Here is a 13,608-nt window from a genome sequence, read left to right as displayed (position 1 = left end):
GAGAAATGCAAATCAAAACCACAATATTACCTCACACCCAACAGGATGGTTACTATCAAAGAACAAAATAACAAGTGTTGGTGAGGATGTGGAAAAATTGGAACCCTTATGTACTATTGGTGGGATTGCAAAGTGGTGAAGCCCAACCTCTATGGAGAACATTATTATGGTTCCACAAAAAATTAAGAAGAGAATTGCCATATACTCCAGCAATTCCACTTCTGGGAACGCATCCAAAAGAATTGAAAGCAGAGTCTTGACAATATATTTGTACATCTGTGTTCATAACAGCATAATTCACAGCAGCCATAAGGTGGAGGCAGTCCAAGTGTCCGTTGATAGATAGATGAATATATAAAATGTGGTCTATACATATAATGGACTATTATTCAGCCTTACATGTAGTCTATTATAGGTACAATGGATTTTTGTTCAGATTTATATGATGTAATTTTCTGCCTTATTGTATTATTCAGCAAAATGATGTATATACATACAAGGGAATATTATTCTGCCTCATTCTGACACATGCTACAACATAGATGAAACTTGAGGACATTCTGCTAAAATAAAATAAGCCAGTTGCAAAAAAGAATTATAGTTGTCCCTTGGTTAGATGAGAGGAATTGGTTCCAAGACCTCTGTAGATACCAAAATTCCCAGATGCTCAAGTTCATTATATAAAATGGTATAATATCTGCATATATCCTATGCACTTCTTCTCGTATACTTTAAATCATCTCTAGATTACTTATAATACCAAATATAATACAACATAAATGCTATGTAGCTATTTTACAGTATTATTTTTAGTGTTTTTTATTGTTGTATTGTTTTTTATTGTTCTTTTTCAAATATGGTTAGATCTGAGGATGCAGAACCCATGTATATGAGGGGCTAACTCTACTGTATGATTCCACTTATGTGAGGTATCCAGAGTAGACATATTCATAGAAACTTGAATTGCTAGTGGCTGGGGTGTGGGAGGGAAGGGATGAATGCAAAGTTGTTGTTTAATGTGTATAAAGTTTCAGTTTGCAAGATGCATTTCATTTTCTTATCTCATTAGTCTCCTCCAATCTGTAACACATTCTCACTCTTTCCTTGTCTTTCATGGCCTATAGACTTTTGAAGAATATTGGTGAGTTATTTTGTTGAATGTCTATCAATCTGGATTTGATTGATGTTTTTTCATGATTACACCGAGGTTATGGATTTAAGGGAAGAAAACCACAGAGTTGATCTGCTCATCAATTACATCACACCCATATCCAGGGTACATGACATCAATATGTCCTATTTCTACTGATGTTAATCAGTTGGTTAAGATGGTGTTGGCCAGGTTTCCCCAGTAGAAAGTTATTAACACTAGTTTTCCTTTTCTATATACTACATGGTTGAAGTGTGTCACTAATACCAGCCTACACTGAAGTCTCTGATCCAGCCTTTTTTTTTTCCACTCATTTTTATCTTATTTCTCACTTTTTGTTATGCAGTATAACTTGCCATTTGGGGATCCACAAATGTTTATCATTTTATGAAGCCAGTGGTCTCTACTTTAAAATAATTCTAAAGTTTGTTAGGAAATAATGCAAGCAATAATATTAAAATATAAAAAGGAATTCTTGACTTTAGCTACCTCAACAAGAAGAATTAAATGAGTTTTAAAGTATCAGAAGTAAAATACATATACCAATGAATACAATTTAATAATTAAATTAATAAAGCAAATTATCTACAAAATAGTTGTAATATCAGAATGAATATATTTATGGTAAATATTATGTTATAATAATAATAATGTATTATGTTATAATAAGGAAGGAAATAAAATTTCATTGAAGGGTTCCAGGGAAAGTTCCTGGCATTGACATAAATCAATTTACATTTTCATATCACAGACAAAAAGTATTCCCAATGCTATACGGGGTCTTCTCTGGTTCCAAATGAAGCATAAAATTATTTTTTCTATATCTGTGAAAAAATGATTTTGGTATTTTAATAGGGATTTCATTGAATCTGTAGATAACTTTGGGTAGTATAGACATTTTAACAGTGTTGATTCTCTCTACCCATGAGCATGGTATGGTTTTCCTCCTGTATACATCCTCTGCTATTTTCTTCTGCAGCATTTCAGGGTTCTCCCTGTAGAGGTCTTTTACCTCCTTAGTTAAATATATTCCTAGGTACTTTATTTTCCTTGTTGCCGTTGTGAAGGGTATTGAGTCTTTGATTTGGTTCTCAGTTTGACTGTTGTTGACATATAGGAATGCTATTGATTTCTGTACATTGATTTTGTAACCTGAGAATTTGTTGGGGCAAGAGCAATAAACATAATCTAAACATTTGCACCCCCAGAATATACTGAAATAAAAAAAAAGTATTCCCAATGGAATACAGAAATTAAAGATTAAAAACAGATTTACAAGAAAAGGAAGTGAATATGTATAAAACCAAAAGAGAAATGTGATTAGGGAAAGGGATAGTTGTATATCCTAGAGGGTGCCTGGAAAAAATATACGAGAAACTGTCCATCTCTTGTACACAGGAACACTTGTAAAAACACAAGTGCTCATTATTTATATCCAGAGGAAATGAATTCAGTATATCAAAGAGATAGCTACACTCCCATATTTATTGCAGGACCATTCACAATAGCCAAGATGTGGAATCAACCCAAGTATCCACCAATAGATGAATGGATTTTTAAAAGTGTGATATATACATGCAATGAAATACTATTCAGCCATGAAAAAGAATGACCTGTTATTTGCAACAATATGGATGAACCTAGAGAATATTATGTTAAGTGAAATAAGCCAAGCATAGAAGGACAAATTTTACATGATCTCGCTCATATGTGGAATCTAAAATGTTGATCTCATAAAAGTGGAGGGTAGATTAGTGGTTACCAGAGTGTGGGGGGAGAGGCTGATGGGGGGAGGTTGGACAACAGGTACAAAGTTACAGTTAGATAGGAGGAATAAGTTCTGGTGTTCTACTGAAGAGTGGGGTGACTATAGTTAACAATGATGTATTTTATATTTCAAAATAGCTAGAAAACAGAATTTTGAATGTTCTTACCACAAAGAAATGATAAATGTTTGAGGTGACAGATGTCCTAATTATCCTGATTTGATCATCACACAATGTATACATGTATCAAAACATCACACTGCACTCCATAATATGTACAACTATTATGTCAATTAAATACAAAACAAAACTTAAAAATAAAATAAAATTTTTAAAATCCCACAAGTGTCCATCAAAAGAATATGGCTATAATTTATAAAAAATGTTTAAGACCACGATTAGAAGTTACAAAATTATACATAATGTAAGTGACTAACATAAAAAATAGAGTAAGTGAAGTAACAGATAAAATGAAATGAAACAATTATAAACTTGATTGATGAAAGAACTACAATTAGCAAGGAAATGGGTTATCATTGAAATTTACTGTAAGTAATGTTAATTAGAATAATGATAATATAATTTTAATAAATAAATAATTTTCAAATAAATAAGCAAAGCTTCAAATCAAATATTTAAATAGGTAATAGTTTATATCAAATAAATCAAATACATAAAATGTTCAGTATAGCATGGTAAATATAGTTAATAATAATGCACTGTATACGTGAAATTTGCTAAGGGGATTGATCTTAAGTATTCTCATCACACACACATAAAAATGGCAACTATGTCAGGTGATGGATGTGCTAATTAGCTTGATTGTGGGAATCATTACAGAAGGTATATACTAGGGTACATATTAAATACCAAAACACCATGTTTTACACTTTAAATAATATATAATTTTTATATGTCAATCATACGCCAATAAAAAATGTTCAGAAGAATTTATTCCAATTCATCCATTCTTTGAAAATGATCTCAGAAAACACGAAAAAATGCATAGAGATGTTAATAACATTTTCCTTCAGGTATCATCTTATTTCTCAACCCCACTTCACAAACAAGCTTCCCCGGATGCTTTTCTATATACAGTGTACCTAATTCCCCTTCTGTGTTTCCTCTTCAACCTACTCTCATCTGGTTTCTGTTCCATTAATTCTACTAAACCAGATCCTCCTAAGATCATCGATGGCATCTATTGTCAGGTCCCCTAGGACAATTCAGCCCTCATTTTCCCTGAAAACATCATTGTCTTCTACTCATTGGTCTCTATTTGTCCTAACTGCACTGGCCACTCTTTGCTCTTCTTTCACTGTTGAGGGTCTGCAGGATGAAGTTTAGGTCTTTATCTTGGTGTCCCCATTGCCCCCTCTGTTTATATGTGACCACATCCATTCCCATGTCCTCACTACCAGACATACAATAAAGTATCCCAAGTTAATACCTTTACTCATAGCATTGCCTGATCATTCTGGACCCATATTTTCAACTGCCAATAAGACTTCTGCACTTTCATGTCTCCCAGGCACCTGACGAAGGACATCTAATATTTTCTTTTCCCTTCCCAGCATCATTTGCACCTAAAGCTTCAGGTCAGTAAACATTATTTTCCTTTACTTCTCTTTGTAGCATTTAATATAATTGAAATAACATAAGCATTAATACTGTTTTTATGTCTCTTTCCCTGTAAAGTCTGAGAGTTCCAATACAGCAGGAATTTTGTGTGCTTTATTCACATATATTTCTTTAAGGAAATTCCAAAATCTGCCACTTACTCAACTTACAAATATGATATAAATGGAATGAATGAGTTAATGTCTTTAACCATACTTTCTTCAATTTGGTTCACAAAAAAGAGAATGTAAACTTGGTTTTCAGAATAAACAAATGTAAGGAGTTTTCTTTGATAAGAATTTAATAAATAATAAAAATGCAAATTTAAAAACATTAAAATGTAGATATTTAATAAATTTTACTACAATGTAGAGCTGAACATGTTATATTAGAATATCTAAATATTATACATACAATACATGCAAGAAGAATGGATATAAATAAGTAAATAAATAAATAAATAAATAGTATCAGGGCAGTCATCTCTGAGGAACTGATGTCCCTAGACCCAAATGTCTTTAACATATACTTGCTTAATACTATCAATGAAGTATTTGCTAAATCTAATTCAATAATTTCTAACTAAAGCAGAAATGAAAGCCTTTTGAAATATCCAAAGACACATGTGCAAGTGTGATACGGCAGCTTAGTCAATGAGAATCATTTCAAGATGACCCCAGGTCTCCATCCTTGCTTCTTAACTTTTCCTGCAAGTTTGTTGACAAAGAGAAGGAGCTCATGACTTCCACTCTGACAATTTCCCAGGCGCAGTCACTGTAGTTCTTCTCTCGCAGGTAGAGACGAATTCTCCAGAAGTACCTCCACAACGCCAGTGTAGCGTTATCAATCACACTGGCAGAGTCTTCGTCCGCCATCCCCTGCTCCAAGCAGGTCTCCAGGTGTTCCAGCTGCTGGTGGAGTCCAGTGCGCAGCTTGACCAGGAGGGTGGTGTTCCAGGCAGCAGAGGAGCGCTGTGTGTGGAAGAGGTTGAAGATCTGCTGCAGCATCTCGTGGAGGACAGACACGGCCTGGGCCTTCTGCAACTGGCTGCCGTTCACCATCTCCCGGGGGAATCCGAAGTCGTTTCTGTCCTCCAGACACAAGGAAGTGGATGTTCTCATTTGTTTCAATACCACCAAGGTCTTCCTGCTAAGCAAGCCATGGTTCTTAGGCAGGTCACAGCCCAGAGACCCAAGAGGGCCACAGCTGCACATCACCAGGGCCGTCAGTAGGGGGAGCAGGAGGGCCATTGGGAAGTGAGGCTGCTGCTGACCTGGCTGAGCTGGGGTCTGGGTGAGCCTTAGACTCTGGGGTTCTCTGAAGCCATCCTTTCTGTGCATGGCTTTTAAATAGGGAACAAAACAATTTTCATTTTCTGAACATGTGTCTACACTTTTACTTCCACATTTTATTTTCATTTATGTATTCTCCATCTGGCCTAAGAAGATAACATCAGGCTAAACTATTAATTTTGCATTAGAAGTTTAATTTTCCCAGTAAACTTTAAATGTGTCAATCCAAATGCATACTTAGCAATCAAATGAGAAAGATCTTTGTGCTAAAGTTAGAAGTGTATATATGTATTTAAATAATCATACACATACATATTCTCACACATACTTTTTTTCATACATAAATATTGCTCTTCTCTGTTCTAGGAACAAATTTTTAGCCCTGATCCTAGAGTCCATTTTTATCCTCCATACTGTACATAGGAAGTCAAGCTCCTACTGCCCTATAGGTTTTTGTGTTTACCACATCATCATTGTCAATTAAACTTTTGGGGGCTGAGTTTATTTGCTGGTTTTTTTGCCATAGAGGTTGATGGTTGTTAAAGGTTGAACTTTTCCGATGTTTCTCTTCCTTCTAGAATATATTCATTAAGGTTTATGTGGTTATGCTTCACTGGGGTCACAACGTTAGAATAATGTAGACATTGCCCCCCCCCCTTTTTTACCTTTTTTTTTTTTTTTTACTGGAGGTCTATACTGCTCCTCAGGTTGTGCTAATACCCCTAGTAGGAATCCTGGGTTCTTTTTAGGAGCATGTGGGTGTGGAGGGTCTAATTCCATGATGATGTTATTTCCTTAGCACCACCTCACTCACAAGGTAGTTATCACATCCAGAAACACCCTCCCCTATATTGTGATAAAGTGTCTTCCACGCAAACTCTCCCACACCCATTTCTTGAGGTCAAGTTCACTACATCCTGATGACTTGAGAACTCCTGTGCTGAGGAAGGGCTTGTTTCTTTGTTGCAGAAATAATAAATCCTCCAAAATCTTTGCTGCTGCCCATAGAGTATTTGTGTAAAGCGCCCTAGATCTCAGCAGTGACTTTCTTTTCTTCTGAAACATGTCTCTGCGTGCCGAAAGTGTCAACAGCCCTTGAATACTGATAGATAAAGTTTGTTTTGTCTAAGTAGGGGGAGGAGTTATCCAAATGTAATCATTTTATCTTCAATGGTCAAATAAATTTTACTTCGCCAGGCACAATTTCCATTCTTCAACTCTTTTACTTAAACTGTCGAACACTTGTTATGCTCGAAGTTTCTGAGTTGGGCACAAGAGATTCAAAACACATGTTGTCACTTATTAGAAGCTCATATTACAGAAACTAGTGTCCCTAAGTTGTTCATCACTTCACTGTGATTCTGTGGAAGCTTTTTGTTCCTCTGTCTCTGACAGTGCAAGTCAGTAGGCACCATGCTGTCATGTCATTTACTCATTTGTGATTTTTTTTATTTTAGATTTAAAAATCAACAACAAAAGAATTTTTAGAATATTTTTGCACAGTGGTTTACTGGGCAAGGTTTGTCTTGCTGGTTTTGCATTGCATTCTAATTCATGATGAAATAAAACAAATAAAGAGAAATAAAAGTAAGGCAAATGGGCCACATCATTTTTCTCCCTAATTTTCAAGATTTCAGATTTTTTGATTCTCATTTCAACTTTCCTAGAAAGCAAAACTTGACAGTTGTTTGTGAGCAGCAAAAAACAAAAGTGATTCATATTGTCATAGAAGTGAAAGAAGGGAAGTGATTTTCAGCTGACAAATTACAAAGCGTAAGTTAGCAAAGTTCAGTCCAGCAAAGTCAGGGAGTAGGGGCTCTGGCAGAGGGAAGAATAAAGGCCGGTGTCGAGGTGCAGGAAAGTCAGGGAAGTGGCTGCTTCTGCCAGAGGCTCAAAAGAGGGCAATTCCTGGATCAATGTACTACCCTCAGCTTTGTAAGAACAGGCACCTGACTTTCTTCCATTTAATTCACATGTGATCAGCTCTGAGCAGAGAAGGGATACATCACACTAACCAACCCTCAAGAGACTGGCAACCAGTTCCCAGTTGCTTAAATACTGTCTCTGGCAGTGCCTGAGCACAGTATCAAGTTGGTAAATTCATCCAAGTAATGAAAAGATTGCCTGGAAAAACCTAGAATTAAAAGAAGGAGAAGTACAGATGATCCCAAAAGATTCTGCTCTGAATCTAAATAATAATGATGAAGAAAATAATAACACCAAAATTTATTATATGCTAAAAATGGACCACCCACTGTTCTAAGATATTTGAAAATATTAACTCAGTCCTCTCAAAACACTATTTGGATTATATTAGTTTATATAACTGTTTGGAGAGAAATATAAATATCGAGGGACAGACCAAAGATCCAAGGTCAAAACCCTAGGTAGAGTTGAGATAATGGCTTGTCTGGAAGGCTCTGTGAGAACAAGTGAAGAATAGAACTGGACATGGGATTTATGAACCAAGGAAACATTAAGCAAAGGGATGTGTAACAAAACCAATGTTACCATAGGCTAATTGATATAAAGAAGAATGAAGTTCCTACAGCATATTCCTGGTGACAAAAACATCACCAAAGTTCTAAGTAAATATTCAACACATTTCCAATATTAGACACTGAAATAAATGTGAGCTATACATACATATAAGAAAGATTAATAAAAACAAGTAAGGTAATTATTTTTTGATGAATCATTGAGTGATAGCAGTCAAAGTGATGCTGGTTTAAATCATCAAGAAATAAGTGTTTGCAAAGCAAAAATTGTAAGAAGCACCTTCTACCAGCAGCACATCAAAGCAAACAGTAACACATATGGGGTACTCACTGATTGCATTCCTACTGCATCCTTCATTATCATGCATTTGTATGATTATCATAAACTTCACAAATTCTTATTTTATAATAATTGATATTCATTCATTTTCCAACCCACTTATCTCAGTTCAGTTTTGAGCAAATGTGAACCCTGTACCTAGTGCATTCTCCTCCAGTGGAATCAGAACATGGACTGGAACTAGTCCTATCCCGGCAGGGCAGGATGCAAAACAGCAACCAACCCTGGACAGGACACCATTCCCTGGAATGGAGAATTGACAGCAAGATTAGGTTTCTTTAAAGGGGGAAGAAGCCGATGGTAACATGATAAACTTATAAGCATAGCAAAACCACAAAAGAAATGGTGGGGTTTTCTAAATATATACAAATTTATGACTTCTTTCTATGAAACAGATCATGGCTACAGAGGCTTTCCTGGCAATGTGATGTAATGGAGCCTGATCTCAGGACTTCTTCCCCCAGAAACCAAAAAGATAAGGAAAATTATGTCAATGTATAAAACACATAGCCATTAAGGATGGAAGAGAAATAGTATTTGAAAAGTACTAGGACATCAAGTAGGGAGGGTCAGTGTGATAGTTAATTCTATGTTCCAACTTGGCTAAGCCAGGGTACTCAGATACTTGGTCAAACATTATTCTAGGTATTTCTGTGATTTTATGTTTTAGATGAGATTCATGTTTAAATAAATAGACTTTGAGTAAAACAAATTATCCTCCATAATGTGGATGAGTTTCTTCCAGTCAGTTGAGGGCCTCGGCAGAAAAAGAATGACCTCCCCAGAAGAAGAGGGAATTCTGCCAGCTGACCACACGTGGACTCCAACTGCAACTCTTCCCTATTTTGGACTTGCCAAGCTTCCACAATTATGTGAGCCAATTCCTCAAAATCAATCTCTCTCTCTCTCTCTCTCCCCCCTCTCCGTGTGTGTGTGTGTGTGTGTGTGTGTTCATACATTAATATATACATTCTGTTGATTCTGTTTCTCTGGAGAACCCTGATTAATATGTTGAAAACCCAAACTTTATCCACCTGTTATATTTCTCCATCCTTCCCTCTATAGGAGAGCAGAAGACTGCCAGGGACAAAATTTGTGAAATTTATCCAAGGCCCTGATCAAACTCAAATTTGAGAACAGTAAATCAAATGTTGACTGTGTAGCCGGAGGAGAAGTTTCAAGAGAACCCTCTGCATTTGCAGGCCCAACTTGCTAACTCAGCAATTTACACACACTTCCTGCTGAAATGCCTCAATGAAAATATGACGCTGACCATAGGAATACCTCTCAAATTATGCCATAATTCATATATTTGAATAAATAAACCTCAGGTATTTATGCCATTGTCATTTATGCCTGACAATGCCATTGTCGGGTAACGATGGCATTATTCATTCACATTCCTCAGCTGTTATGGGACTTCTCTCTTGCTACACAGGCAGAGTTTTTACTATTGAGGGAAGAGGTGTCAACATCGTTGGTCAAAGTGACCATGAGAATATTGTTCTATTTGTTAATATTGAAGACTGATATTAGCAATGAATCTGTGAGACTAAGATTGTGCCGTTAAGAATTAGGGTGCTATTAAACATAAGCTTTATCTGAATACTTTTGAGTTCTAATCCAGATTGGCAGCTCTACCTGCCTCCATGGATCCCCATAGTGTGTGTAAGGGGTGATCCTAGGGAGGGTACATGGGTCTGCACTGCAGAATACATCTCTCTGTCCCTACGGCAGGCAATCCCAAGGGTCCGTGATCTGCCTGAAGCTGGAGACCCCTTCTCTTTGTAACCAGGCCAAGGGTAAGGAAACAGACTTATGACATCACAGAGCATGTTCTTGCCAAGAAGTAGCCTTTTTGCAGCAGGAAGAGAAATCCTCAGGAAGTGGTAAGGTTTCTGCATAGATCTGAAACCAGCTCTCCAGTCTTGGTCGCTGCCCTTGTCACACTTGGCCACCAAGGCGCTGTCTTCCCCAGGCAGGTTTTCAGGAGCCCACACACAACCTGGATCCTGCTTTCTCTTTCCTTTTAGCTACAGCTACTATTATGTCATATGCAATGGAAATTCAGGAAAAGCTCTTCTGCAGATGTTTCTGTAAAACCTAGAAATGTTATGTAATTTCTGCTTTCGACCTGTGGTGTTCTGCTCTTTGGAGAAACCACTAAGCCTGAATGACAGCACAATAGAAAGCAGCTCTGTGAATGGACAGGAAGGTGAAGGGAGTGAATGACTGTGTCCCATGGAGAGTCTCCCTTGAGACAAAGGAAACCCAGGTGCTATGGGAGTGTGTCCTGGGATGCTGGAAGTGAGGATGGAAATGTGCCAGGTGCTAGCGTCAGTAAATAAACATCACGAGTCTCGGCTGGGCGCGGTGGCTCACGCTTGTAATCCTAGCACTCTGGGAGGCTGAGGAGGGTGGATCCTTTGAGCTCTGGAGTTCGAGATCAGCCTGAGGAAGAGCGAGACCCCTGTCTCTACTGAAAAAAAAAATAGAAAGAAATTAATTCTCCAACTAAAAATATATAGAAAAAAATTATCCGGGCATGGTGGCACATGCCTGTAGTCCCAGCTACTCGGGAGGCTGAGGCAGCAGGATTGCTTGAGCCCAGGAGTTTGAGGTTGCTGTGAGCTAGGCTGATGCCACGGCACTCTAGCCCAAGCAACAGAGTGAGATTCTGTCTGGAAAAAAAAAAAAAAAAGTCACGTGTCTTGTGCATCTTGACCTAAATGCTTATTTCCCTCTCTTAGGTACTTATACAAGCAACCATTTTCTGATTGAGTATAAATGAGACACTTCTTTGAAATGAAGAGTGACAATTTTTGAGCCTCTCTAAAATTCATGACAAGATACTGATTTTTTAGGCTGCCTCCTTTGGAGGTCAGTTACTGAAAGGTAGGACACAGTTCCTAAGACCTTTACAAAAAGACAAATAATATTCTCATCTATGGCTGTATGAAGAAAAATAGGAAAATACCTATTGCCTTTTAACTCCTTACTCAGTGGAGGATACTATGATAAGTGCTTTAAAGTATACGTGTGCATTTAAGATTCACAACAACTATATAAATATCTTGAAACTATTTTATTTATGAGAAAACTGAAGCTCAAAGAGATTAAGTGGGTTTCTCAACATACATATACATCTAAGCAGAATGAACTCTAAATGTAAAATTCTTTATTGTTAGTTACACCTGATGTAAATTTTGCGTTCTGGATTTCCGTAATAATTTTTCAATCTTTTTTACTCCTAAATTATACACAACCTCTTGCTTTTTCCCTGGTTCATGTTGTATTTTCAGCTAGTTTTGTCCCATTTTTTTCCTTTAAGTATTGAGAAAGAGATTCTCTGATCTAGTTTCCCAATTTCATTTTATGAAGGAAGTTTGTCAGTCTTTACTGATATTCAACATAGTATTAATCAAAATAGTGATAAGTTATTATCATAAATAATTTAATGCTATGATTTAAAATAAATATTAACTATATTAGTATGATTTACCAATATATTAAATCCATGGACTCTATCTACAGACATATATATTTTCAAAAAGGAAAAGCTATGCCGATAAAATATAGTCCACGCTACCTTTAAGGTTCAACCCTATTTCTCCCCTCCATTTCAAAGGTAAACCTCTTGAAACTACTTTCTACATACATGGTCCCTGATTTCTCTTCTCTGATTCACTCTTCCACTTACTCCAATGTGGTTTCTGCTGATTAATTCTAGGAAGCCATCTCTCACTGAGATCACCATTCCAGTCTGTCTTCCTGATGTCATGAGCAGTTTCAATCCACATTTTCCATAAGTCCATTGATTCTTATTCTAAGCACATTTATTTTCTTAAATATACTTTTATCGCCATCTCTCTCATCCCTCTAATGCAAGGTATTCCACCTCTGTTTCCTTTTTGGTTCTTCTCTCCTCTCCCTTTAAAGATGGAAGGTCCTCATAAGCAAGTTTAAGTCCTTTTCTCCCTCTACTTTCTCTCCCCACATGACCACCTTTCTTTTGGGGTTCTCAGTTGCCAGTCATGAACATCCAGGCCTTATATTCCTTATAAATTGCAAAGTCATGTATTCAACTGGCAATGAATATTTGCACTTAGATATTTACCAATTTATAGAAAGTATCTCTGCATTTATTTTTATTTCCCCACCTGCCTCAGTTTACCGTTTTCTCAGGGAATTTCATTAGTTTTTCCTTCTTCTCATTATCATATTTAACATAATTTATATTAATTTAGTGTGATTATTGTTTTTTGGTTTCTTTCCTTACAATAATCAAAGATATAAGACAGCAGGAACTGTATTTGTTATATTCACCTCTGTGTAATGAAGGCAACAGACAACATTGCCTAGATTAAATTAGTTTTTACTTACATCTTGAATATAACAATGATGAGTAAAAGAATTGTACCATCTATTCTTTAATCAGGTTGTATAATTAGGTTTGATGTTTTTCTCTCTCGCTGTTTTTTTGTTTTTTGTTTTTGAGACAGGGTCTCACTCTGCTGCCCAGGCTAGAGTGGTATCATCATAACTCCCTGCAACCTCAAACTCCTGAATTCAAGTGATCCTCCTGCCTCAGCCTCCCAAGTAGCTGGGACTACAGGTGCACACCACAAGGCCCAGTTAATTTTTCTATTTTTTGTAGAGACAGGTTCTTGCTCTTGGTCAGGCTGGTCCCTTACTCTTGGCTTCAAGCAGTCTTCCTGCCTCAGCCTCCCAAAATGATAGGATTACAAGGATGGGCCACCACACCTGGTCTGATGTTTCTTTTTAAAGAATAAATAATACAAAAAATTTTCTACAGTAAAACTTTAATAAAGAAAAAATTTAAATGGATTAAATATAAAGAATACATTTTGTTATGTTAACCACAATGTAAATGTGCCCATATTTTATAAACAAAAATAATTTAAATATTATAAATAATTTA

The 13,608-nt window shown here is 36.5% G+C and overlaps 1 protein-coding gene across 1 annotated transcript; it reads right to left on the bottom strand.

Moving 5' to 3' along the window:
- Nucleotides 1-5,201: 5,201 nt before the first annotated feature.
- Nucleotides 5,202-5,792, bottom strand: LOC105874216 (interferon omega-1-like). Its single transcript, XM_012769813.2, has one exon. The coding sequence runs from the start codon at nucleotides 5,784-5,786 to the stop codon at nucleotides 5,202-5,204; it is 585 nt and encodes a 194-aa protein (XP_012625267.2). The 5' UTR covers nucleotides 5,787-5,792.
- Between the last annotated feature and the right edge of the window lie 7,816 nt (nucleotides 5,793-13,608).

The sequence above is a fragment of the Microcebus murinus genome, chromosome 12, assembly GCF_040939455.1.
Source record: "Microcebus murinus isolate Inina chromosome 12, M.murinus_Inina_mat1.0, whole genome shotgun sequence".
NCBI classification, from domain to species: domain Eukaryota; kingdom Metazoa; phylum Chordata; class Mammalia; order Primates; family Cheirogaleidae; genus Microcebus; species Microcebus murinus.
The sequence above is the reverse complement of the archived record's forward strand: the minus strand, read 5'-3'. Positions and strand labels throughout refer to the sequence as shown.

What these genes read in the sequence shown, in the direction of transcription:
- LOC105874216 (XM_012769813.2), bottom strand. Translation starts at nt 5,786, where the DNA reads ATGGCCCTCCTGCTCCCCCTACTGACGGCCCTGGTGATGTGCAGCTGT.